A 25,444-nucleotide genomic window follows, 5' to 3' on the forward strand; every position below is an offset into this window, starting at 1 on the left:
TCTTTAAAGACGCACTGCCTCATAACCTCCACAAGGCTTGTCCTCGGGACTCACCTTTCCCGGCCGGCTCCACGATGACCTTTGAACTCATGTTGCCCCGTCCGGCGGTCGTCACGGCTGCAGCCCAGATGTGGTATTGTTTGCCTCGACTCAGGTGTGTTATGTGGTAGAAGAGCATCTCTGGGTTGGCCTCGTACTCGCTAGGCGCCTGATGGAGTGAAAATGAATCTTCTATAACAATTTACACAAGAGATTATTTTAGATCGATTGAGTACACTCCTATCAAACATGCACTCACAATGAAGTTACGTCCTTCAAACCTGCAGGTAGTAAATGTTATGTTACTTTCTTTAATTAACACTAATTAATATATAAATGTCTCATGTTTTTTCTTTGTATAGTTAAAATCTTGAACATCACCTCTATTTTTTTTCTCTTCTTTCTCTTTTTCATTTTTTTCTGTTTTTGATTATTTTAACCATTTTTAATCTATTTTGTACATATATATTTTGTTACATTTTCAGTCACATTGTTTTATCCGCAGAAACCTTGAAATCATGTTCGTCAAAAAAACACTTAATCTTTCTAACTAAATGTATTTGCTCTTTTAATTTTAACAGAAAAAAATGCATGCAGTGCATGCATTTGCATGGCTTTACCTTTAATATTATGTGCTTATGCAACAAATATACTAACATATATTTTAAACATACCCCGAACGGGACAAGCGGTAGAAAATGGATGGATGGATGGTGTTAAAATAAAAATAAATATTTAAATATTTGCTTGTCACCTTGACTTATGATTTCAAAACAAGTTATCCATCAATTTGTATGTAAAATACATATAATAATGTCATCAAATGCATAGGCAATCATGTAATATCATGATGCGATTACACATTAATATTCATAGATAATTACTGTTACAAGCCGCCCTCTGAGGGTCACCATAACTGTGATGTGGCCCTCAATGAAAAGGAGTTTGACGCCACTGTTCTAGATTTTTACTTCAGATTGTTATGCTATGGTGCCATATTTTAGAAAATCATTTTAAGAATATAAAAAAAAAATCCTTCCTTTGACTTTAGAAACTGATTCACATCAAATTAAATATTGATTCTAATATTCATAAACAGAAATATTATTTTGGGTGTCATATGTGTTACGGTAGAAAAAAACCTCATACAAATTTTTGTAATTTCTTTATAGGTAATGAAAGTATTAAAAACAACCCTTAATAATAAATAGTGCAGTTCTACAACAAAAACAAATCATTAATCACAATTATTTGCTGTAAATGAAACCATTCTATTTGTAGTATGTCATATATCCATCCATCCATTTTCTACCGCTTGTCCTTCTCGGGGTAATCAAATTAAATAATTTATCCGTTTAGTAAATGTCTCAAATTCCTACAAATATTTCTGTAAAAGATTTCTACACTTGCAGGCACACAAAAAACACGCACAAAAACACAACATTCTCTCAGGTCCATCCCCTGTTCTGCCTTTTTAATCTGTTTATCTCTTTAGTGCTCATCTCCGGCTCCTTCAGCGTTTGCTTTCCCCTTTTCCTCTCTGTCTAAATCGGCGAAGAGGATGGAGGGATTGAGAGAGGGAGGACGTGTCTGTGTGTGTGTGTGTGTGTGTGTGTGTGTGTGAAGGGGGTGCGAACATTCCACCAGAATAGCGGCAGTGTTGTGGTGATCCAGGGAGTGATACAGGGAGATAATGAAAAGACAGACAAAAGCACTCTCATCTCGATGTGACTGATACCCGCCTCTGCTCCTCCCTCCTTCCCTGCCCGTCTGTCACTCTCTCCCCTTCTCTTACCCCCCACCCCCCATTCCCCCTCGGTCTGTGCCTACCTCTAATGGTGTCTTTCTTTCAGCCTCCCTCCCTACCCGTCTTTCCAGACCATGCTCATTTACATGGCACTCATGCACAGAAATTGAGGAGCATTTTTTGGAATAACAACAAAGGGGGAGATATCAGAATTCATTGTGTGATGCTGCTTGTGTGCACGTGATATAACCAAAAGTGAAACGCCACACACGGGTGTATAAATAGCAAATGGCTGAAATGTGATGTCTGTGCGCCTCTCTGATGCGGCAGTGTGCATGTGTGAGCTTGTTCTCGGCCTCATTTGCATATCTACGTCTCATCACGTTGCCAAGACAACCTCATCTGTTCATCTGGGAGGGCAGGAAATAAGGCGATGGCGCAAACACAGTAAAAGAGTGACAAAAAACAACTGCACATTTGTGCACAAAGGTTGAGTTAATAATGTTTGAATCAGTGACCACAAAGAACGGACGTGCTCACCGGCTGTCCAGATCCTGGACTGGAGCAGTAAATGGTGTACTTGCGGATGACACCGTTTGGTTTCTGGGGAGGCAACCAGGACACGACCACGCTACTCAAAGAAGAGGGAACTGCCTTGATGCCAGCCGGAGGACCAGGAACTACGGAAAACAAACAAGCAGATCAAAAAAGCAGGCATGTACTGTACATTCATGCGTGTTGTTGTGGCGGATGCCTATTAAAGTGATCAGGCTTGTTTGCAGATTTCCAGTCTTATCCTGCACTAAGCCGCTCCGGGAGGACTTGAAAGAAGTGCTTTTTGCATGGCCAGTGGTGACATATGTTTGTTCAGACCTTGGTCAGCAGTTCTGACGCTGTGACACCCAGCGTTCTCCTAACTCGCAAACAGATTAGACGCTAGCGCCTGATCCTCTGTCAGCCACTTCAGCTTGACACTGGATGCCACCTAATACGCCCCATTGTAAGTAACCAAGCTAAAGCCTTAGGAGAGTTTAGAATGCATGCTCACTTCAGAGTAAACACAGCAGGGCACTGGATGGCATGAGAGGCTTTTGTGTGCTGAGCTATACAGTGTGGGATTCACCGTGTCAAACCTATTCAAGACCTGACATAAATATTAGGTGCAGCTGACAGTGGGCCTCATCTCAGGGCTCCACTGCAGTGTAATATCAAGCCTTGGTAAATCCTTCTCCACATTCCTTTTTTTCCTCTAAATTCAAGGACCCCTGATCCCGTCATTCAGCCTCAGTTCTCAGATAGGATGAAGCAGGGTAGCTTTTACAAGAGAGGCAAAGGGTGAATGATGATGGGTGGCTGTGGTTGAAGGGAAGCACTTGTCATTATCATAACGGAACCTCTGTGGCACAACCGTGTAGTGGGGAAAGGGGTGGGGCGGGATTTAAGCCCCATCTGGTGCCCAAAATCTGCCCAGGACTCCAGGCAGACAAACAGCCTGCAGTCCAATCAGTGCGGCCTGTGTCATAATGTAGAGGAGCAGCACAATGGTGCAAAGATAACAGAGCCAACTACACAATCGGTCCATTATGATCTATTGCACTGATAAGAGGGGGACAAGTGACAGTATAAGGTGTAATACACTCATCAAGACACACAATAGGCTGTATAATGCTTCTATCATCATATCTTCGGTGCTTGTTTGCCACCCAGGACCCCTCCTTTATAAAGAGACATGGATCTGACTGTAATCCTGCCACCAATGGTGTAAGCACAAAATTAATTATTTCTAATCCAAGAGGAGTTAATCCCTCCGCCTATGGCAAGACGGCTGGTGGAAAGGATGTAGGCTCGGGATGATGGTTGACTCCTGCGCGCTATACGCTGTGCGAGAGTGCGCATCCCTCCCCCACAGCGTCTCCCAACAGGCCTCACTCAGCCCTGAGCCGTGTACCCAAAGCCTCTTAATTCTCATTAGCACTGCTAATGGAGCTTCCTAGCATAAATGAGCTTTTGTCACGGGTTTGAGATACACCAAGCACCCATTTATCTACTCCCTGATCTTTTGTACCAACAAGCACAACCTATACATTTTTCTTTTCGGATTTTTAGCAAAATGAATATGGGGATTCCTTAAGCGTGGATACTCACGATCCTCGCGGGTTTGGATGTACAGGACGTTGCTGCGGACCCCATCGCCAGCCTGGGTGTAGGCCAGCACCTGAACACTGTAGTTGGTGAATTTCTCCAGCCCTCGCAGCTCCACCTGTTCACGTGTGGTGGTGATGTTCTGCATCTCTCCCCACTCTGTGCAAAATAATGGAGGACATTTCAGAAATGTTCATCATAACTTGGACTGTGTTTTACTCTGTCATAATCATGAAAACATAAATTACGAGACACCAACAAAAATACAACTATATCCAACCCACTCACTTCTTTGCATGGACAATATTAACAGTATTAAGAAAAGACAATTGCCAAGGAGCAGTTTGCAGCGGGCTCCAAACTTATATATATATTTTTCCCCAAAAATATATGAACGACTAATATATGTTACCAATAGTGGTTTAAGAGAACAGATTTAACAATGAATGTATATATTTGTCACAATAACAGGTTAAACTAAACTTGCCATTCGGCCCAAATAAAATGGCTGGTGGTCATTATACCTGTCAACATTTGCATTTCAATAAATGGGAAATTTCCCAGAAAAATGGGTAATTATAAGGAATTTATGACAAATTGCTGTTGAATCAATGAAGAGAATAAGAAAAAAAGGCCTACAATATGTCCCTTATACCACAACAGTGTCTATAACTACTGCACTATCTACTTTATCAGATGCCTCAGGCTGTTAGCGAGACTAATATTACATATATACACGCACACACACATACACACACATATATATATATATATATATATACATATATATGTATATATATATATATATATATATATATATATATATATACACACACATATATTTATACACACACACATATATATACATATACATATATATATATATATATATATATATATATATATATATATATATATATATATATATATATATATACACACACACACATATATATATGTGTATACACACACACACACACACACATGTATATATATACACACACACACACACACACACACATATATATATATACACACACACACACATATATATATATATATATGAGGAACTCAATAACATTGCACAAATGAAAATAAAAGCAATTTCTGGGTTCCTTCACAGCAGTTGTGGTTTAGACAATTTTTCATGATTTGTTTGACTTACGTAACATTCATCCATCCATTTTCTACCGGTTGTCCCTTTCGGGGCATGTGATATGCAGATGTTTCCCCGAGTTATGCCGAGTCTTGCCGAAGCTCGAATTAGCTTGTTTGCTGTAGTAGCGGCAGTATTGGTGAGTATTTTTTTACATGGAGAGCAAAAGAAACGGAAAAGGGAAGATGGACATAAAACGGTAATTCCCAGAAAACCACCCAAAAAACCCTAGACTGTGATGTGTTGCTTGAGCCACAAAGTAGTCTCTGCCATTACGTTGAATAGGTTAGTCTTTTCTTTTGTTGAGCCCTACAAAGTGTTTGTATTGTAAGCAATGTAATTATTACACATCAGCTGTTTGATTGTAACTTATGTCTTAGTTGTAGTTTTTATTACCTAATTTGGAGGTGTTGAAATCGCCACGTAAGATCGCTAATGCTAATCAGTAGCATGTCTATGGAAAATCCAATGTAAATTAACATTGAGCGTATTTTAAAAAGTGGAGCCTTACTGTACTTTAGAGTGCAGACCTAGGCTGATAGCAAATTTTGCTTGACGATATATTGACCTACAATAAACGATTGCCATTATTTTTTGGAGACTAAAGTAACCACTGATGAAATGATAATACATAATTATAATGCAAGTATACCCTTTCAAATGCAATACACTTGTATATCTGCTATATTTTAACACTTTATTGGAATGTAAACTTTTAAATATCCAAGTTAAATAAAACAAACATAATAAAAATAAAATATACTCTGCCAGCAAAATGTTGCACTTGAATAAAAGACCACAACTAAACGCAACAACATATGTTCTGTCTCTGTTAAGGAGGGGCGGGGGGACTGTTCATCATAAATGTTCTTCTTTGTACTTTATGAACACTTGTAGTTTGAACAGTTTCTTAAACTGAATCATATTAGTGCTTTGTTTATATTCCTTGCTTAATTCATTCCATAATTTAATTCCACACACGAATATGCTAAAAGTTTTAAGTGTTGTACTTGCATACAAATGTTTTAAATTAGATTTTCTTATAAGGTTATATTTCTCCTCTTTTGTTGCGAAAAAATGTTGTACATTCTTGGGTAGTAGGTTGTAGTTTGCTTTGTACATAATTTAAGCTGATTGCAAATCCACCAAGACTTTCAATTTCAATGTTTTTGTTTCAATAAATAAAGGGTTTGTATTATTGTCTATATCCAACATTATGTACTATTCTAATTGATATTTTTTGTAACACCGTTAGTGAATGAAGCTCACATTTGTAGTTATTTCCCCATAATTCAACACAATGACTCAGATATAGTAACACTAGTGAGCAGTAGAGAAAATGGAGTGATTTTTTGATCCAGAAAATATTTTGCTTTATTTATTGACATGTTTCTTGCTACATTATGTTGTATATTTTTTACACAAGGTTTCCAGTTCATTTTATGATCTGTTATATAACCCAAAAGTTATTTTAGTTTTGCTGAGATTCAAAGAAAGTTTGTTTTTGTCAAACCATCCATCCATACATCCATCTTCTTCCGCTTATCCGAGGTTGGATCACGGGGCAAACCATCTTTTTAATTTGCTCATTTCTTCTCTTATTTTTTGTATTACTTTCTGTGTGTTCTCTCCTGAACAAAACACAGTCGTGTCAACTGCAAATAATACTAACTTTAAGTCCCTTGTAACTTTACATATGTCGTTTATATAAAGATTGAACAATTTTGGTCCAAGTATTGATCCCTGAGGTACGCCACAAGATATTTTCCGCTCTGTAGACGTTTGTTCTCCTATCTTTACGTATTGCTTCCTGATGGTTAAGTAGCTTTTTACCCAGTTCAAGACCAACCCTCTGATGCTATACCGTTCTGCTTTGTTCATTAAGATATTATGATTGATTGTGTCAAATGCTTTTGTTAAATCCATAAACACTGCAGCTGTGCACTGTTTACTATCTATTACATTAGTAATCTATTCTGTTATTTAGACTAATGCCATTGATGTTGAAATGTTGACTCTGTATCTGTATTAGTTGTGTGTGAGTGTTTCATTTTTGTTCATGAATTTGTCCAATTTGTTGTTAAACAATTTTTCAATAATTTTATAAAATTATGGAAGTAAAGAAACAGGTCTGTTGTTTGTAAACTGGTGTTTGTCACATTGTTGTAGTTTGCATACAAACTTCGGGTGTTTAAATGAATAATCGTTATATTGTTCGTCTGTATAATAAAAACAATTACTCCTAGTATGAAAGAAAAAATTGTAATGTATGGATGGATCTACATCCTTATCTAATTCCGGACTATTGTGATCTATGCTGCTGAAGGTTTTCAGTTCCATATATTCCTGTTCAGCAATGTTTTTTTTGCTCTATGAGTGTCCATAAGTGTAGATGAATGTGCACCTGAGTACAAATCTTCTTGTTCCGTAATCCCTTGGAACATTGCAATTTTGTAATTGAATGTCGATGTTTGTTTTCCGTCAGACTCCGTTATCGTCATTGTTGTTTTGGTTGCTCTCGGAGTTTCAATATTTGTCCAGATCCTTGATGACTTTGACAACTAGTACTCTTGCTTCTTATCTTAGTTGTTTGGACAGTAATGTGTTCATATGAGTATAACATTTCCTAACGGGAAAATACGTTAATTTATCTTATTCATGTTAGCTTTTAGGCTAGTTAGCAAGCAATCATGGTTTTCCGATCATTTTAATTCAATACAGTAATACGAAACGTCGGGAGTTTTACAGCGGTTATCATTACTGTTTATGTACATGTAGTACACGCGCCCACAGCTGCTGCTAAGAGTGATCACTCTGCCTCTTGCAACAGCAACAACATGTGCATATGTCAATTACAAACGGTGGAAAAGTTACAGACAAAATGTTCATTTATCGTTTGGTTAATTGACTTATCAAGTATCGTCACAGGCCTTTTTGAGCGCCTTATTTTTGCTTTGTGTGTCGTGAGTGCTTAACTGCTTGTTTGCTGGCCAAGTACTCGAATGGTCCCGAGTTTTTAACCGGATGTGACGTCAAGTGCCACAAAGGTATCGAAATATGGCACTGTTTGATTTTATGTGAATCGGGAGCCGTAAGTAACGAAGGACTTTGGTTAGTACCCATAAAAGTACCGAATTCAGTACCCATTCCTACCAGTAAGAGTGCAGTTTACAATGCAAGCAGCGCATTTTAACTTGAGCGCACTTTATGCTGCCACCTTTCCACTGCAAACATCTTTAAATAATACAACAAGAACAGACAAAACATTTAATTACAGTAAACAAATCGTAAGTACACAAAAATAGGAAGTGCTTGATGAGATAAGACATACACGTTAACAACATTGACAATGAGGTGGGAGGGCTGGTGAAGTTTAGAATGAGATAGATGATAATTACTCTGCATTGGCCATTGGGCCCGGCCCCCACAGCACCCACCTCCGTCGGGGAAGAGGGACCAAAACACAACCCGGTAGCCTTTCAGCACACCGTGTAGTGTCAGCCGCGGAGGCTCCGCCCATGTGATCACCGCTTCGTCCGAAGTCACAGAGATGGCTCTCACATTCTGTGGGGGTTCACTGGGAACTGAGGAGACAGATGGGTGGAGTGTTAGTGCTTCATCTGGCAAATATGTGACTTTTTAGGTTATCAGTCGCTTGCGTTATTGCTGTCATTAAAACGACCCGACGAATCCAGCTTTGCTGAGATTTGAAGAACTACTCAACACCACAATCACTGCACAAATTAATCCATCCAATAAACTCCAATTAGCTCTCAATGGCTTCTTGTTCTCTACAAGCTTTTAGAGAAATGGGGGAAAGGTGTCTTTGTGAGGAGGCGTTGATGGGGCGTGGGGGGTATTGAAAAGCATCAAGACAGCTGAGTACATAGTAACAGAGCTACACCTTTAGGGGTTCATATGCAAATGAGGGTGTGCTGGGATGCAATATGGAGGATGAAATATATAGAAAGACAACTATGTTCATCGTTAATGCAATCGGTGTTGTAATGACAGAGTTAGGTGACCTATCTGGTCAGTCACAAGCATGTGAAACAAGCAACCATAACAAGTGAGAGGATGAAAAAAGAACACATTCATGGATTGGCTGTGTTGGACAAAGATGGACCCAAAAGCAACAGGAGGACAAGAAAAGGGAGGCAAAAAATGAGCGTAATAAGGTTCCTTGTTCCTCCCTGGGCCTCTACCAGCCTAATGAGGGTGCTAATTAAAGTAGAAAGCTTCACAAGGGGATGTGCTGCAAATCTAATTTAACCATTTTTAGTGTACGTATGTGTGCGTGTGTGTCTACAGATGGATGTTTGACTAATGTGCTGCTGCCCCATTGCTACTTTACTCAACAAGGAAAGCTAATACATATTTTGTAGCATCTTATACACTCTTTTCTACTCCCTCATCATCTTGTCACCTTAAGCTGCCCCCTTACCATCTTCCAGAGTGGTAGCATTGATTTCAGTACTAGAAGGGCCTGTTCCAGCTCTGTTGAAGGCCTGGACCACCACTCCGTACTGGGCGTACTTTTTGAGGTTGTCCAAGGTGTACACTTCACTGTCTCCCGTAGCCTTCATCTCCACAATACTGTACTGGCCATTGCTGCCTGGCCCGTTTTCTCTGTAGCCGATCTGGTAGCCGCGGATCACACCGTTTTGCAGCTCTTTCTTTGGAGCCTTGAAGAGATTTGTTGATAAAAATAACAGAATAAACACTGATGTACAATGGATTCAAAGGGTTAATTTAACATGGAAGATTTATTTATGTCTCTAACAAGTTTGCTATTGCAGTTATGTCATCATCCTGAAAAAAACACACAGATCCATCACTGTGTTTCTATTCATTACAATTACCCTCAGTTGGAAATAATATTTAGGTATGGCGTTCATGTGCAGGGAACGTCCCTTTAATGTCATATAAAATATATCACATAAATCAATACAATCACTTAGTATTTTAGGTAGGTGATGTATTTGAGTGACGGACAGTAGGCTATATTAAGTGTTGACAGCTACCGACTGATGTATGTGTCTGTGTAGTGTGTATTATATCAATAAAAAGACTCAGTGAGCAATTGTCGAGTTTGTAGAGTCAAGAGACAAAACAAACTGAAACACATTGAAGAATGGAAGCCTTTCAGAGGATGCTGTATTTCTTTAAAGCAACTTAATAGATTATTATATTACTTACATTTTTCACTTTTTAAGTGGATTAATATCAATCAGGATCGCGAGGAGTACGGTTGATGAAGCACGGCAGAGGCAGTTTCAAATCAATCGCGACACTAACTCTTAGCGTCCGTGACTTTGATGGGACTTTAAAGGATGATATATAGTTGTGTTACAAACTTTTGTGTAGTGTTGCTTCCTTATTTGTGATTATTCCAAGCTAAATTCTTATGTGTACCAGCAGCACCTGAACTGAATGTGACAGTGCGTCATAATTACAAAGGTCAGCTGGACGAAAAAAATACCGATAGCCATATCGAATGTCTAGAATCTTAACGGTCCTCCTAGACTGACCCAATTATGAATCAGTACCAAAAAATACTGGTACTCGGTATACATCTCTACTCATGACGCAGTAAATTGAATGACGCAAACACGTTTGTTACTGTATACTTTATAATATGCTTCTGCCTCGGACTCCATAAATGTGTAAGTAGTATGCTAATATAAATAAATGATAAATGGGTTGTACTTGAGAGTGCTCCCCCGGGTGATTCCCTCGTTCTACTGGGGGACTTCAATGCTCATGTTGGCAGCGACAGTGAAACCTGGAGAGGCGTGATTGGGAAGAATGGCTGCCCGGATCTGAACCCAAGTGGTGTTTTGTTATTGGACTTTTGTGCCCGTCACAGATTGTCCATAACGAACACCATGTTCAAACATAAGGGTGTCCATATGTGCACTTGGCACCAGGACACCCTAGGCCGCAGTTCCATGATCGACTTTGTAGTTGTGTCATCGGATTTGCGGCCTCATGTTTTGGACACTCGGGTGAAGAGAGGGGCGGAGCTTTCTACCGATCACCACCTGGTGGTGAGTTGGCTGCGATGGTGGGGGAGGATGCCGGACAGACCTGGCAGGCCCAAACGCATTGTGAGGGTTTGCTGGGAACGTCTGGCAGAGTCTCCTGTCAGAGAGAGTTTCAATTCCCACCTCCAGAAGAACTTTGAACATGTCACGAGGGAGGTGCTGGACATTGAATCCGAATGGACCATGTTCCGCGCCTCTATTGTCGAGGCGGCTGATTGGAGCTGTGGCCGCAAGGTAGTTGGTGCCTGTCGTGGCGGTAATCCTAGAACCCGTTGGTGGACACCGGCGGTGAGGGATGCCGTCAAGCTGAAGAAGGAGTCCTATCGGGTTCTTTTGGCTCATAGGACTCCTGAAGCAGCGGACAAGTACCGACAGGCCAAGCGGTGTGCGGCTTCAGCGGTCGCAGAGGCAAAAACTCGGACATGGGAGGAGTTCGGTGAGGCCATGGAAAACGACTTCCGGACGGCTTCGAAGCAATTCTGGACCACCATCCGCCGCCTCAGGAAGGGGAAGCAGTGCACTATCAACACCGTGTATGGCGGGGATGGTGTTCTGCTGACCTCGACTGCGGATGTTGTGGATCGGTGGAGGGAATACTTCGAAGACCTCCTCAATCCCACCAACACGTCTTCCTATGAGGAAGCAGTGCCTGGGGAGTCTGTGGTGGGCTCTCCTATTTCTGGGGCTGAAGTTGCTGAGGTAGTTAAAAAGCTCCTCGGTGGCAAGGCCCCGGGGGTAGATGAGATCCGCCCGGAGTTCCTTAAGGCTCTGGATGCTGTGGGGCTGTCTTGGTTGACAAGACTCTGCAGCATCGCGTGGACATCGGGGGCTGTACCACTGGATTGGCAGACCGGGGTGGTGGTTCCTCTCTTTAAGAAGGGGAACCGGAGGGTGTGTTCTAACTATCGTGGGATCACACTCCTCAGCCTTCCCGGTAAGGTCTATTCAGGTATACTGGAGAGGAGGCTACGCCGGATAGTCGAACCTCGGATTCAGGAGGAACAGTGTGGTTTTTGTCCTGGTCGTGGAACTGTGGACCAGCTCTATATTCTCGGCAGGGTCCTTGAGGGTGCATGGGAGTTTGCCCAACCAGTCTACATGTGTTTTGTAGACTTGGAGAAGGCATTCGACCGTGTACCTCGGGAAGTCCTGTGGGGAGTGCTCAGAGAGTACGGGGTATCTGATTGTGGCAGTCCGCTCCCTGTATGATCAGTGCCAGAGCTTGGTCCGCATGGCCGGTAGAAAGTCGGACACGTTTCCAGTGAGGGTTGGACTCCGCCAAGGCTGCCCTTTGTCACCGATTCTGTTCATAACTTTTATGGACAGAATTTCTAGGCGCAGTCAAGGCGTTGAGGGGATCTGGTTTGGTGGCTGCAGGATTAGGTCTCTGCTTTTTGCAGATGATGTGGTCCTGATGGCTTCATCTGGCCAGGATCTTCAGCTCTCACTGGATCGGTTCGCAGCTGAGTGTGAAGCGACTGGGATGAGAATCAGCACCTCCAAGTCCGAGTCCATGGTTCTCGCCCGGAAAAGGGTGGAGTGCCATCTCCGGGTTGGGGAGGAGATCTTGCCCCAAGTGGAGGAGTTCAAGTACCTCGGAGTCTTGTTCACGAGTGGGGGAAGAGTGGATCGTGAGATCGACAGGCGGATCGGTGCGGCGTCTTCAGTAATGCGGACGCTGTATCGATCCGTTGTGGTGAAGAAGGAGCTGAGCCGGAAGGCAAAGCTCTCAATTTACCGGTCGATCTATGTTCCCATCCTCACCTATGGTCATGAGCTTTGGGTTATGACCGAAAGGACAAGATCACGGGTACAAGCGGCCGAAATGAGTTTCCTCCGCCGGGTGGCGGGGCTCTCCCTTAGAGATAGGGTGAGAAGCTCTGCCATCCGGGAGGAGCTCAAAGTAAAGCCGCTGCTCCTCCACATCGAGAGGAGCCAGATGAGGTGGTTCGGGCATCTGGTCAGGATGCCATCCGAACGCCTCCCTAGGGAGGTGTTTAGGGCACGTCCGACCGGTAGGAGGCCGCGGGGAAGACCCAGGACACGTTGGGAAGACTATGTCTCCCGGCTGGCCTGGGAACGCCTCGGGGTCCCACGGGAAGAGCTGGACGAAGTGGCTGGGGAGAGGGAAGTCTGGGCTTCCCTGCTTAGGCTGCTGCCCCCGCGACCCGACCTCGGATAAGCGGAAGAAGATGGATGGATGGATGGATGGATGGGTTGTACTTGTATAGCGCTTTTCTACCTTCAAGGTACTCAAAGCGCTTTGACACTACTTCCACATTTACCCATTCACACACACATTCACACACTGATGGAGGTAGCTGCCATGCAAGGCGCTAACCAGCACCCATCAGGAGCAAGGGTGAAGTGTCTTGCTCAGGACACAACGGACATGACGAGGTTGGTACTAGGTGGGGATTGAACCAGGGACCCTTGGGTTGCGCACGGCCACTCTCCCACTGCGCCACACCGTCCCTATATATAATTATTTGATACTTGTTAATATTGATTAATGGGCTGTTTTAGACTGCAATACTGTTCAATTAAGATCACTTATTACATGCTGTATGTTAAGCATGGGTGCTGTGCTGTGTGTGCTTGGCTGTTGTGTAGCTGCTGTCTGCAAGTAGCCTACAGCCTACAATGTTTACATTTTGTAAATGACTTCACTAAAATACAAGAAAATACCAACTTTGTGTGCTTATTAGAGGACATTTAGATGTTAATTGGCTGTCCAGCTTTGCAAAGGTAAACATACTGCAGGACTGCTTGTATGGATACATGCTCCTCAAAGACCCATGAAATCACATGTGGTGTTCCTCAAGGATCAATTTTAGGTCCTATTATTTTTAATATTTACATGATTGCAATTGGCAGTGTTATCAGGAGACATGAAATTAATTTCCACAGTTATGCTGAGGACACACAGTTGTATATTTCCATGCCTCCTGATGACACAAGACTAACTGATACTCTTTAATTGCATTTTAGATATGAAATCCTGGATGGCAGATAACTTTTTACAGCTTAACCAGGACAAGACTGAAGTTTTAGTCATTGACCCTGAGGCCCTGAGAGAGAAACACAAATCAAAACTACAAACATTTTCTTTAAATCCATCACTCCAAGTGAAAGATCTGGGCAGGTTTTCTACTCTGAACTTTATACCAAATATAAAAAATATAACAAAAATAGTTTATCATCTTAAGAATATAGCCAGAGTTTGCCCAATTCTCTCTCAGGGCAACACGGAGACGCTAATGCATGATTTTATTGCAAGTCGTATAGATTATTGTAACGCCCTGCTTTTGGTCTTCCTATAAAGGTTATTGCACATTTCCAACTACTCCAAAATTCAGCGGCACATGTCCTGGCTAAGACTCAGAAGGCGAGCTCACATTATACCAGTTTTAAAATCTGTGCATTGGTATGTTTCAGGATCGATTTTAAGGTTCTTCTTATGGTTTATACAAGTTTTTATGGTATTGGGCCTTTTTATCTTTCAAATTTGCTTTTACCCTACGAACCTTCGTAGGCCCTGAGATCCACCAGCACTCATCTCCTAATTATTCCAAAAGTCAAGACACAAAGTCACGGGATGGCATTTTTCCACTATTATGGCCCCCTTCTATGGAACGGCTTGCCGGAAGACCTCAGGGCTGCAGGGAACGTTCATGTTTTTAAGAGCAGGCTTCGGACCCACCTTTTTGATTTGGCTTTTACATAATATTAATTAAATATCTTGAAGCCTATTGTACTTTTACTTTTTATCTTATTAGTTATGCAATATTTTATTTAGTTCTATTTATTTATTATATATTTACTGTATGTATATATATATATATATATATATATGTATGTGTGGGGAAAAAAATCACAAGACTACTTCATCTCTACAGGCCTGTTTCATGAGGGGGTTCCCTCAATCATCAGGAGATTTTAATGGGAGCATTCACATACCATGGTTTATATAGGGCACAGAGTGGGTGGGTACAGGCTGGTGTAGGGGCGTGGTGATTGGCTCATGTGTTACCTAGGAGGTGTTTCCGTCTGTGGCGGCATGCTGATACAATTTCGCTGCGCTTGTTGAGGGATGACAGGTCTGGACGGTATATGATAAACAGTTTCTCTTTCAAGCATAGGTTGCATCTTTTATTACCACTATTGTGTATATATATATATATATATATATATATATATATATATATATATGTATGTGTGGGAAAAAAATCACAAGACTACTTCATCTCTACAGGCCTGTTTCATGAGGCCTGTTGAGGGATGACAGGTCTGGACGGTATATGATAAACAGTTTCTCTTTCAAGCATAGGTTGCATCTTTTATTACCACTATTGTGTATATATATATAGTGGTAATAAAAGATGCAACCTATGCTTGAAAGAGAAACTGTTTATCATATACCGTCCAGACCTGTCATCCCTCAACAAGCGCAGCGAAATTGTATCAGCATGCCGCCACAGACGGAAACACCTCCTAGGTAACACATGAGCCAATCACCACGCCCCTACACCAGCCTGTACCCACCCACTCTGTGCCCTATATAAACCATGGTATGTGAATGCTCCCATTAAAATCTCCTGATGATTGAGGGAACCCCCTCATGAAACAGGCCTGTAGAGATGAAGTAGTCTTGTGATTTTTTTCCCACACATACATATATTGCGCTCTACTACGGTATCGAGCACTATTTTTTGGATAACCTTATTAAGACATATATATATATATATATATATATATATATATATATATATATATATATATATATATATATTTTTTTTTTTTTTAATCTTCATATGTATTACTCGTATTATATCCATTATCTCCACTCATGGTTCATACTATTTTACAGGTTTTATTATTCCTACTTTTCAGCATTCCTCAGAGGGAGCCATCTGCATCAGGGGTTATCGGCCGTCCTGTGGGAGCGCTTTGTGTCAACATCCTGGTGGCCGTGGTCTGATGACCTACTGATGCAGATGGCTCATGTGATAGTGTTTACTCACATGTTTCCTCTGTACTCAGCCATGCATTAATTTGTTCATATATTTGCATATGTGTGTGTGTGTTTGGTATTTGTGTGCGTGCACGTGTGTGCGATAATGGGGGATCTGGGTCATCGGGGTATTGTTTTTGAGTCTGTAAAGCACTTTGCGTTGCATTTCTTTTATGTATGGAAAGTGCTTTATAGATAAAGTTTGATTTGTTTTGTATCGGAGCTTATATTTGATATTTTAGATGCAAGCCGATATCATCCATTACTCGTTTTCTTGCTGAGCATTAACACTCTTCAAAAACGGGAATATTCCAAAAGACTTGATTTACCTTCCATGTGACCCGAATGCTCTGTGATGTCATAGGCTGCAGAATTACATCCATCGGCGGCCCGTCGGGTGCTGGCGATGGAAAAACAACCAGTGAATCATGACTGTCACAATTCCTAGATTACATTTTGTTTACTTACGAGCTTCTTCTGTACTGATGGTCAGCTCTTTGCTTGGAAGGCTACGCCCAATCTTATTGTAGGAATACATGCGGATGCTGTAAACGCAGGCCGGGTGCAACTCCACAATGTTGGCTTGGTTGTTGGTGGGTGAGATGTTCCTGGTTGTATACATGTGGTCCCAGGAGTCTGAAAAGTGGAGCCATTTGACGTTTTAAATGACATAGATCATGAAAACAAGTAATGTTTTGATTTTAGTTACCTACCGGATTTGTTCTTGTACTCAATGTCATAGCTTGTTATGATGCTGTTCCCATCAAATCTTTGGATCCAGCGCAGGTTCATACTCCGGTCTTTCACCTCCCTCACTTCCAGCTCAGGGGGATCCGGTGGTTCTGTGGTTGTGTGTGTATGCAAAATAGGAGCGATCACATATCTTCCCCCAGAGCTTCATTAGATGCTGGTTTGTAAGTGGTCGCTACGCACGATACCTTGCACAGTGAGTTGGATAAGTCCTCTGCCTTCTCCATAGGAGTTGATTGCATGGCAGGAGAAGAAGACAGAATCTCCTCTTTCAGCTGGGTTAAGCTACAAGGAGCAATGAACACAAAAATATTAAATAAATAAATTCAGATGTATAAATAAAAACCATACGTCAAAAAGGCTCACTGACTAAAAGGTTCAAGGTGTTCATTTGTCATCCCAATAAAAAACACTTACATGCTTGGAACAAAATTGGTTACCGAGGGCCAGGTAGCAGCCAGCCATAAATAATAAATAGTGCAAGTAAACAAGAATATTGCTCCACCGGTAAAAATTAATCCCAAAACAAAGGGAAAAATAAGTCACATTGAGCAGGGTGTTGTGTATTAAACAATTGTGTTATGTTGCGTGCAAAGGTATGAGGTAGTTTGGTGGTATTTAGTGTAAAATACTACAAATGCTAGTTATGTTTATCTCATTATGCCAATTTCAAGCTTAGCAATACATCCTTATATACAGGATACAAACAATACAGCCAAGTATAAATCCATCTGACCTGGCCTTTTGAATAAAGTTCAGCACATATTGTAAATATGGCCAGGGCCGCCTTTCCGATCATGCTCTGTGGTAGGGCCCCGCGACTCTGTTTTATGTGAATAAACGCAAGTAAAATATTATTTTTCACATGAAAAAAAAAATGCTAACATTTTTTGTAAAGGGATGGGGGAGGTCTCAAAATACATTTCTGCTTAGGGCCCCAGTTTAGTCAGGAGCGGCCCTGGCTTCAGCCATATTGCTCCTAAAGACATCAGACAAGTCATGTTCATTAAACGGGGTACACACATTAAAATGTTCTAAATCTGATGTGTATTATTTGTTTTAGACCCCACCCAAGATGATAAAAATATCAGGCATTGAACAATTTTGATAGTTGTGTGAGTCGTGTGATCAAATGCAAGCTAAAAAAATTAAGAAAAAAATGAAAAATAGCAACTATTATAGCAACAACAAAGATACACAACCTGCAACATGGAAGAGGACATACAAGAGGAGGAAATGATGGTGTTTTTTTTTTCTATTGTTAATATAAAAAAAACTTAACTTAAAAAAAGACTGGAAAAATCCTGGAGAAAGTGTTATCACAGACTTGATAATTTACTGAACAAGATAGAGGTTTGCATTTATTAGAAAAAATAATGAATTTAGGTTATGGCAAGCAGAAAAAAATTTGCATTGAGGCTATAAGGTGTGTTTTATCCGATTACTCGAATTAATCGAACAAACAAATCAATAGATCACTCAAGTACTAATCAATAGCGGCAGCCCTAATTGTGTTACAGCAATTAATTTGTATTATGCTGAGACTCAGGTGACTCGGTAGTCATCGGCTTTCCACACAGACATGAAGATTTTTGGTTTGATTTCCAATTTGATAAGTTCACTCTTAGGTCACCTCAGATCAGAGGACAACATTATAGGATAGTCTTATTGGACATAAAATAACCCTTCCGTGTCTAACCTTTAGGGTGGAGATGACTTCGTCTCCCTTCTTGTTGATGGTGATTGAGTAACGTGGGTTTCTCTCAGCGTCGATGACCGTGTCCCCTCTTTCCCAACGGATGATGATGGGCTGCTCGCCACGAGCTGTGCAGTTCAACTCCTTGGTTTGGCCCTTTCTCGCCATTGTGGTGTTGGGGTGGCTGGTGATCATGGCAGGAACTGAGAGTAATCATTGACACGAGTCAGTGTGACAAACAGCATTATATGACGTAATGGGACAAGGGAGCGGGAATGAGCTGATGGAAACAGAGGATATATTACAAATGTATAGACATCTCTATTCCTTCTTTCTCCATTTACATTTCACGCTTGAAGCCCTGCTGGCCATGTTTTGCTGCATTTTTGCTGTGCGTCTCCTTCCGCAGGTCTTCTCTCTCCACTGCGCTCAGACATAGATTATTGATCGTAGGGGTTCCCGTGGTTTTGTTTTCATCACTAATTCATCAGCCCTTTTCCACACCAAAACATTGGACAGCACACAGACTGTCAGATGGAACCCATCCATCAATAGTAAATCTACCCCCAGTTAAGGACAGAGGCGTGTTTTTATTAGGTTTGGTACAGTCTAGTACTACCCTGGGGCAAAAAATGCATTTTGCAAGAGTTGATTCCCAACCAAAAATCTCAGCGCGTAACATACACTATGCACACTTTGGGATAGTCATAAAAAGAACCAATTTCAATGCAGTAAAAAATGATTGACACTTACTCTTGACAGTAAGGATCATGCTCTTACTGATGTCGGAGCCTACTCCATTGGAGGCCTGACAAAGGTAGTATCCGCGGTCATCCTCAAGCACATGTCGGATCAACAGAGATCCATTTGACATGATCTGGATCCGACCAGTTAGGGGGACTGGGTGGTACTGCTGCGGGTTTCCTACGCCTGTTGGACAACACAACGTAAATACATCCATCCATTTTCCACCGCTTGTCCCTCTCAGGGGTCGTGGAGGGTGCTGGAGCCTATCTCAGCTGCATTCGGGCAGTAGGCGGGGTACACCCTGGACAAGTCGCCACATTATCACAGGGCCAACACAGATAGATAACATTTACACTCACATTCACACACTAGGGCCAATTTAGTGTTGCCAATCAACGTAAATACATGTTAAAGCTATAACTTATTTATCATATTCCGTGTTTAATGCAGTGATTATTTTACCTTTTGCATGTTTCCACATGACCTTCGGAGGTGGGTAACCCTCTACAGAGCAGTTGAGCACACCAGCTTTACCGTAGATGCAGTCCTGGTTGTTGGGCTGCACCACAAAACGCGGGGGCACTGAGAGACACAATATCGCAATCAACTCCTTGAATAAAAACAGAGCGTTTTTGAAATAGCTTACAGAATTCCTATGCAAATGAGCAAATAATACAGCTATTATGACTCAATTAATAGTCACGTCATCCTCACCGGTAACGATCAACTGCCGCTCCCAGCTGACAGTAGCGGCGGCATTGCTGGCGATGCAGGTGTAGTTTCCGTTGTGCTTGAGCGTCACCTTGGAGATCTGCAGGGAGCTCATGAACTCTTTGGTTTCGATCGCAACGCCAGAGATGGGGCCCGGCACGATGAGCTGGCCGTCTTTGTGCCAGGTTATACGTATAGGCATGTCCCCGGATGACACCACACAAGCGATGTAGATGAGCTTCCCCACTGAGGTAGAGGGAATGTCGAAGGGCTGGATGAGAGGTGGCACTAAGGAAGAGAGAGGTTGGGATGAATAATGGTAGTTTGTAGAAGTGGCATTCAGGCCATCTGCAGCGATGCTGAGAGAGAAGGTCATTGGCCAGTAGGGCCCCTCTTCTTTGCCCCCCTTTAACCACCATCTCCTGTAGCCCATAATAGCTGCTCTGGTTTGGATCCAATTGGCAGGAGGAAGTCATTCCGTTGCCATAGTAATGGAGGTTGGGGTGGGGGTACTACAGCTGAGACATCTAGGGGATTTAATCTAGGCTTCATTATTATTCATCTAATTAAATCAGACACACGCAGGCGCATGCACACACCCTTAAACACCTCTGCAGCTGTCCTGCTACCATCGTTACGTCACTGACAGCGGAATAAATCTATCAGTTTACCCTAATATACAAAATATAACTTTGGACCAGTGGTATATTAGGAAAAAAAATGGTGGTGCACTTGCAACTTTGGCAGACTACACCCAGGGCTGCACCTCCCTATAAGCCAGACCTGGGCAAAATGCGTCCCGCGGCCTGGCAGACATTTCAAAATATTTTTTTTTAAATTTTAACATCAAAACTGTAGCTACCAATAACCTGCTCAGTGGCCTAGTGGTTAGAGTGTCCACCTTGAGATCAAACACCGGCCGAGTCATACCAAAGACAATAAAAATGGGACCCATTACCTCCCTGCTTGACACTCAGCATCAAATTGGGGGTCTAAATCACCAAAAATGATCCCCGGGCGCGGCCACTGCTGCTGCTCACTGCTCCCCTCACCTCCCAGGGGGTGAACAAGGGGAGGGGTCAAATGCAGAGGACAAATTTTACCACACCTAGTGTGTGTGTGACAATCATTGGTACTTTAACTTTTAACTTTAACAATATAATGTGAAGTGCCGTTTTCAAATTACCCTAAGTCCTTAATTATAGAAGTATTCCAATGGTTGGACTCTGCGCTTTTGAGTCATTAAAGTAATCATAGGGACTACGTTACAGAAGCTCCAGGCAGACAAGGCATGAAGCAGAGTAAGCAGGGTTTCTTTACAGAGCAGCCAGCGAGGGACGCGGATGTGAGCGACAGACGCGCAAGCAGATTTCTACAACAAAGTTCTGTTCTGCAGAAAATTTATATCATACCAGGTATGTGGATCTTTTTTATTTTTTGCATTCATCTTTTGCCATGTTTGTTGCATCTTCATTGCATTTTGCTTTATTGCAAAAGATCAATCAATTGAGTAGGTGGTCTGGGAGTGACGCTCATATAGTCTTTTTTGGTCTATTTAAAGTGTTTTGTCATTCATAGTTAATATTGTAAAACCCACATTCTTTGTTTTAATGTACATTCTTGATTTTTATTCAGTAAAAATAATGAAAAATTCCATTCAGTTTTTGGAGGTGTTCTGTCATAACGTTTTGGCATTTTATCAGGCATTATTGTGTGATTTTTTTGTATGTGTGTGATCAGCGTTTATCCCATTTTACGGCATTTTAGGATTTTTCTTCACTAATGCAAAGCAACCTCCACGTGTTTAAAGTGTTCCTTAAAAAGGGACACATACAGCAGGTTGGGTGACACTTTTTACAGCTAAAATACAGTGTCCAAAAACGGTACACAAAGACAAAGTCACAATGCCATGTTTATGTCAATAATCTGGAAAAAAAACTGTGAATATCGTCACACAATCATCAGTCAGTCATCAATACACAGAAATATCTGACTACTAGGGGTGTCAAAAAATTGATTTTAGAATTAATCGCAATTCTTATTTGTAATGATCTTTAATCGATTAAAAAAAATGTCTTCCTTTTTTTTAATTTGTCCTGTCCAGCCACTCAGGCAAATCACATTGTTGATGTAGATGATCATATCTGCTAGAAAAGAGAAGTGTTGTATACTTCTCTTGCCTTATTTGTATTTGCCTTTATTAAATGTTAGGGTAGAACTTTTTTTTTTAACACAACCAGCTTTTTTTAAAGTAATAAAGTAATGTATTTGAGCTGTTTACCTAATGTTTGGAGGAACGTAGTTAATCATAGAACAGGCACCTAATGTTATTGAAAAAGTATTGATTTTGAATCGAGAATCTATTCTGTATCGAATCCTTACACCCAAAAATCGAATTGAACCGGGTGGTGCCCAAAGATTCACAGCCCTAATATACATACATACATATACAGTATATGCGCACACACACACACGCACGCACGCACGCACGCACGCACGCACGCACGCACGCACGCACGCACACACACACACACACACACACACACACACACACACACACACACACACACACACACACACAAACAAGATTGGCAAGAATTTAAATTTATTTCAGACACAAGTGTTTTGAGTTAGGCGCTCCATCACAAAACTAATTAAGCTCGTAAGTTGAGGCACTACTGTATTAGAGGTTTTTTTCTCCAACAGCTACAACACAGCATGCTTGGACCACAAAATCCTTCATGAGATTAATAACATTTTAGGTTGCAGATGTACCATGCAGGGCACCAGTGACCATTTGTTGCCGGCCAGAATTATTCTGGTTCTGTCATTTGTGCTCCATAAAACCAATAACATAATTGGCATATAAACTCGGGCTGTCAAAGTTGCCACTCATAGGATTAATCGCAAAACATTATTGGATTATTCATGTATAAACGCTGATTAATCAATTAATTTATTTTGGCCGCACACGCTCCTTTACCTGGACCACCAATGGTTACCTGAAAGGTGGAGCACATTGGTTTGTGGTCAGTGATCAGGTCAATGCAAACAACAGTGCAAAGATGAGTGAGGAGACTGCTTGCTAAAAAATGTCACTGTTTTCAAGTTTTGAACAAATAAAAAAATTACATTTAAGTAAAAATACAATCATGTATGACATCCTGACAATACAATTGCTTTTGTGTCAAAATATTGGGGTGATTTTCAAAGGTGCACTCAAATAATTTACTTTGCAAAAAGTGTGATCAATCTGATTAAAAAAATTGGATTGTTTGACAGCACTAATACAAACACAATTTTAAACACTCTTTTATTACAGCCAGTATTATGAGAATTTTTTTTTAATAGAAGACTAATCACTAATCTGTATTGAATATAAAATATGCATAGTATAATGATACTTGATGATCTAAATTGGACTATTATCATTGCAGTCTATTACTAATGCTACCCAACACACTGAATTGTAGAAAACTACAGTTATAATTGTATCTGTATGTAGACCACTTGAATTGATTCATTCCACTTACCTTTGACAGTGACATGAACGGTCTGGTTGATTGACACCTGGGGCTGGATCAGAACACTACACAAGTAGGTCCCCTCATCGGCGCCCTTCTGCACGTCCGTCAGTCTTAGGGTGCCATTGTCGAACAACACTTGACGGTGATTATCGGGCAGCTGCATGCCGTCCTTCAGCCACTTGATGGAGTAGTATGGGTACCCAATGACGCGGCACGTTATGTACGTGTTCCTGCCCGCCACTGCGGTCATGTCGCGCATGGGTCTGATTCGGGGTGGACCTGGAGACACGGGGACGAGCGGGAGGGGGTGGCGGGGCAGACACAGTGGTTGGAGAGACGGGCCGATGAGGTGAGGGAGGTCATGGCAGAGCGAGGGAGCAGCCATGGAAACAGAAGGTGAAGCGATACAGGTCGATGGACAGAGTGATTGGGGCAAGTTGAGAGGTAGAGAGGGAGGTTAGTTATGCTCCCTTTGCTAAAATATGACTGAGGATATTTGTATTTATTTCTTATTTTAACCCTACAGATACTGTACGCTATTCTGTAGATCAAAGTTTGTATATGAGGACAAGGCTTGTGCAAAATCACCAACTTGGTTGTCAATCAGGGCTGTCTCATACCCACAGGAGAGATATTGGTAAACAAAAGATACCGTATTGTTGCTAATAAATAGGTGCACAAGACGATAAATCAGTCCAAACACTATTTTTCTCCGTGCGTGAGCATAGTTAGGGCGTATCTTTGATGGTTTGAACCAGGAAGAGGACGATTCTTACCAATTCATAACTCTTTTGAACCTAAGTTCCTTCTAAGCATCCACTTTACCGTGACATACAGCAAATTCGAATAAAATTGAACACAAATTCCCTCCATTTTGAATACTTGGATATAGTTACGAATTCTGGGAAATGTAGTATTTTCTACAAAACATTATATTTAATTATAGGTTTAAAATAAGATGCTTGTATTTCTACTAATTAAAATGTTATGTGTACATGATGTTTACAGTACTATTATCTATGTGAAATATGAAGTCCCTTCTGAATTTTTTTTTTTTTGTGTGGTTGTCGCAGCCTAAAATGCCTGAATTTGCGGCAGCTTTTTTGGTATGTTGCAGCAAAAAAAAACATTTTTTCACTAACATTAAGTCAAATTGTGATTTTATTTGTTATAAATGTTTTAAGTCTTCTTTGTGACCTTAACTACAAAAAGTAGAGGACTTCAACAAATGGAAAACAAAAACTGTATCGATGTTTTATTCATGTTATACCACATACACACAATTAAAAGTATTGTGGACATTAGATGGCAGAAAAAGCACATACGCAGAGCTCATTGTCCAATTTACTGCACTGTATTAATTACGGTATTTTTTGTAACGCTTTAAACCCTGCAGCTTATCAAACGGTGCGGTAATAATGTTTTGTATTCAACACTTAGTTTTCATATTATGCCGACAGAGACACTGAAAAGGTGTTACTGTTTGTTCTAGGGAGCCATCTTTTAGACGAGTTTGCTCAATGCAGGTGCTGCGGGTTGACAATATACTTCCTGTTTCGTGTCAGAAGTATATTTGTCCATAGCGTTTCTGCTCGAAATAATTCTTCATTCATCACTCCAAGCAACGTAAGTAAGTTTTACAATGTAACTAAAACAATGAATACTTACAAAACCGTCCCATGTGTGATGTCTGTAGGAGTGTTTTCATGCATATTTGTACGCGCTATCGTAATGTAACCAAGCTAGCGTCGTTAGCATTAGCGAGTATGCTAACACGTTTACAAGTGTCTGTGTTAGTATTATTAACTTAAAACGGCACTCTTTTTGTGTTGTTTCAGTTACGGGCATTCACCAAAACGTGACCGTGG

The 25,444-nt window shown here is 41.2% G+C and overlaps 1 protein-coding gene across 2 annotated transcripts in view; it reads right to left on the reverse strand.

Annotated features, from left to right (window-relative positions):
• The window catches only part of LOC133607068 (cell adhesion molecule DSCAML1-like), a 135,135-nt gene that overhangs the window by 17,710 nt on the left and 91,981 nt on the right, over positions 1-25,444 (reverse strand). For both annotated transcript variants that reach the window (XM_061961527.2, XM_072913815.1), the window contains 14 exons: positions 23,583-23,855; positions 20,053-20,337; positions 19,801-19,920; positions 19,345-19,521; positions 18,595-18,794; positions 17,084-17,180; positions 16,859-16,987; positions 16,614-16,781; positions 16,475-16,545; positions 9,529-9,769; positions 8,483-8,668; positions 3,932-4,087; positions 2,327-2,466; positions 55-208 (listed from right to left, as the gene is read on the reverse strand). In XM_061961527.2, the coding sequence (XP_061817511.2) occupies positions 55-208; positions 2,327-2,466; positions 3,932-4,087; positions 8,483-8,668; positions 9,529-9,769; positions 16,475-16,545; positions 16,614-16,781; positions 16,859-16,987; positions 17,084-17,180; positions 18,595-18,794; positions 19,345-19,521; positions 19,801-19,920; positions 20,053-20,337; positions 23,583-23,855 (2,397 nt within the window). The remainder of the gene's footprint in view (positions 1-54; positions 209-2,326; positions 2,467-3,931; positions 4,088-8,482; positions 8,669-9,528; positions 9,770-16,474; positions 16,546-16,613; positions 16,782-16,858; positions 16,988-17,083; positions 17,181-18,594; positions 18,795-19,344; positions 19,522-19,800; positions 19,921-20,052; positions 20,338-23,582; positions 23,856-25,444) is intronic.

This window comes from Nerophis lumbriciformis, linkage group LG09, assembly GCF_033978685.3.
Source record: "Nerophis lumbriciformis linkage group LG09, RoL_Nlum_v2.1, whole genome shotgun sequence".
Classification (NCBI taxonomy): Eukaryota; Metazoa; Chordata; class Actinopteri; order Syngnathiformes; family Syngnathidae; genus Nerophis; species Nerophis lumbriciformis.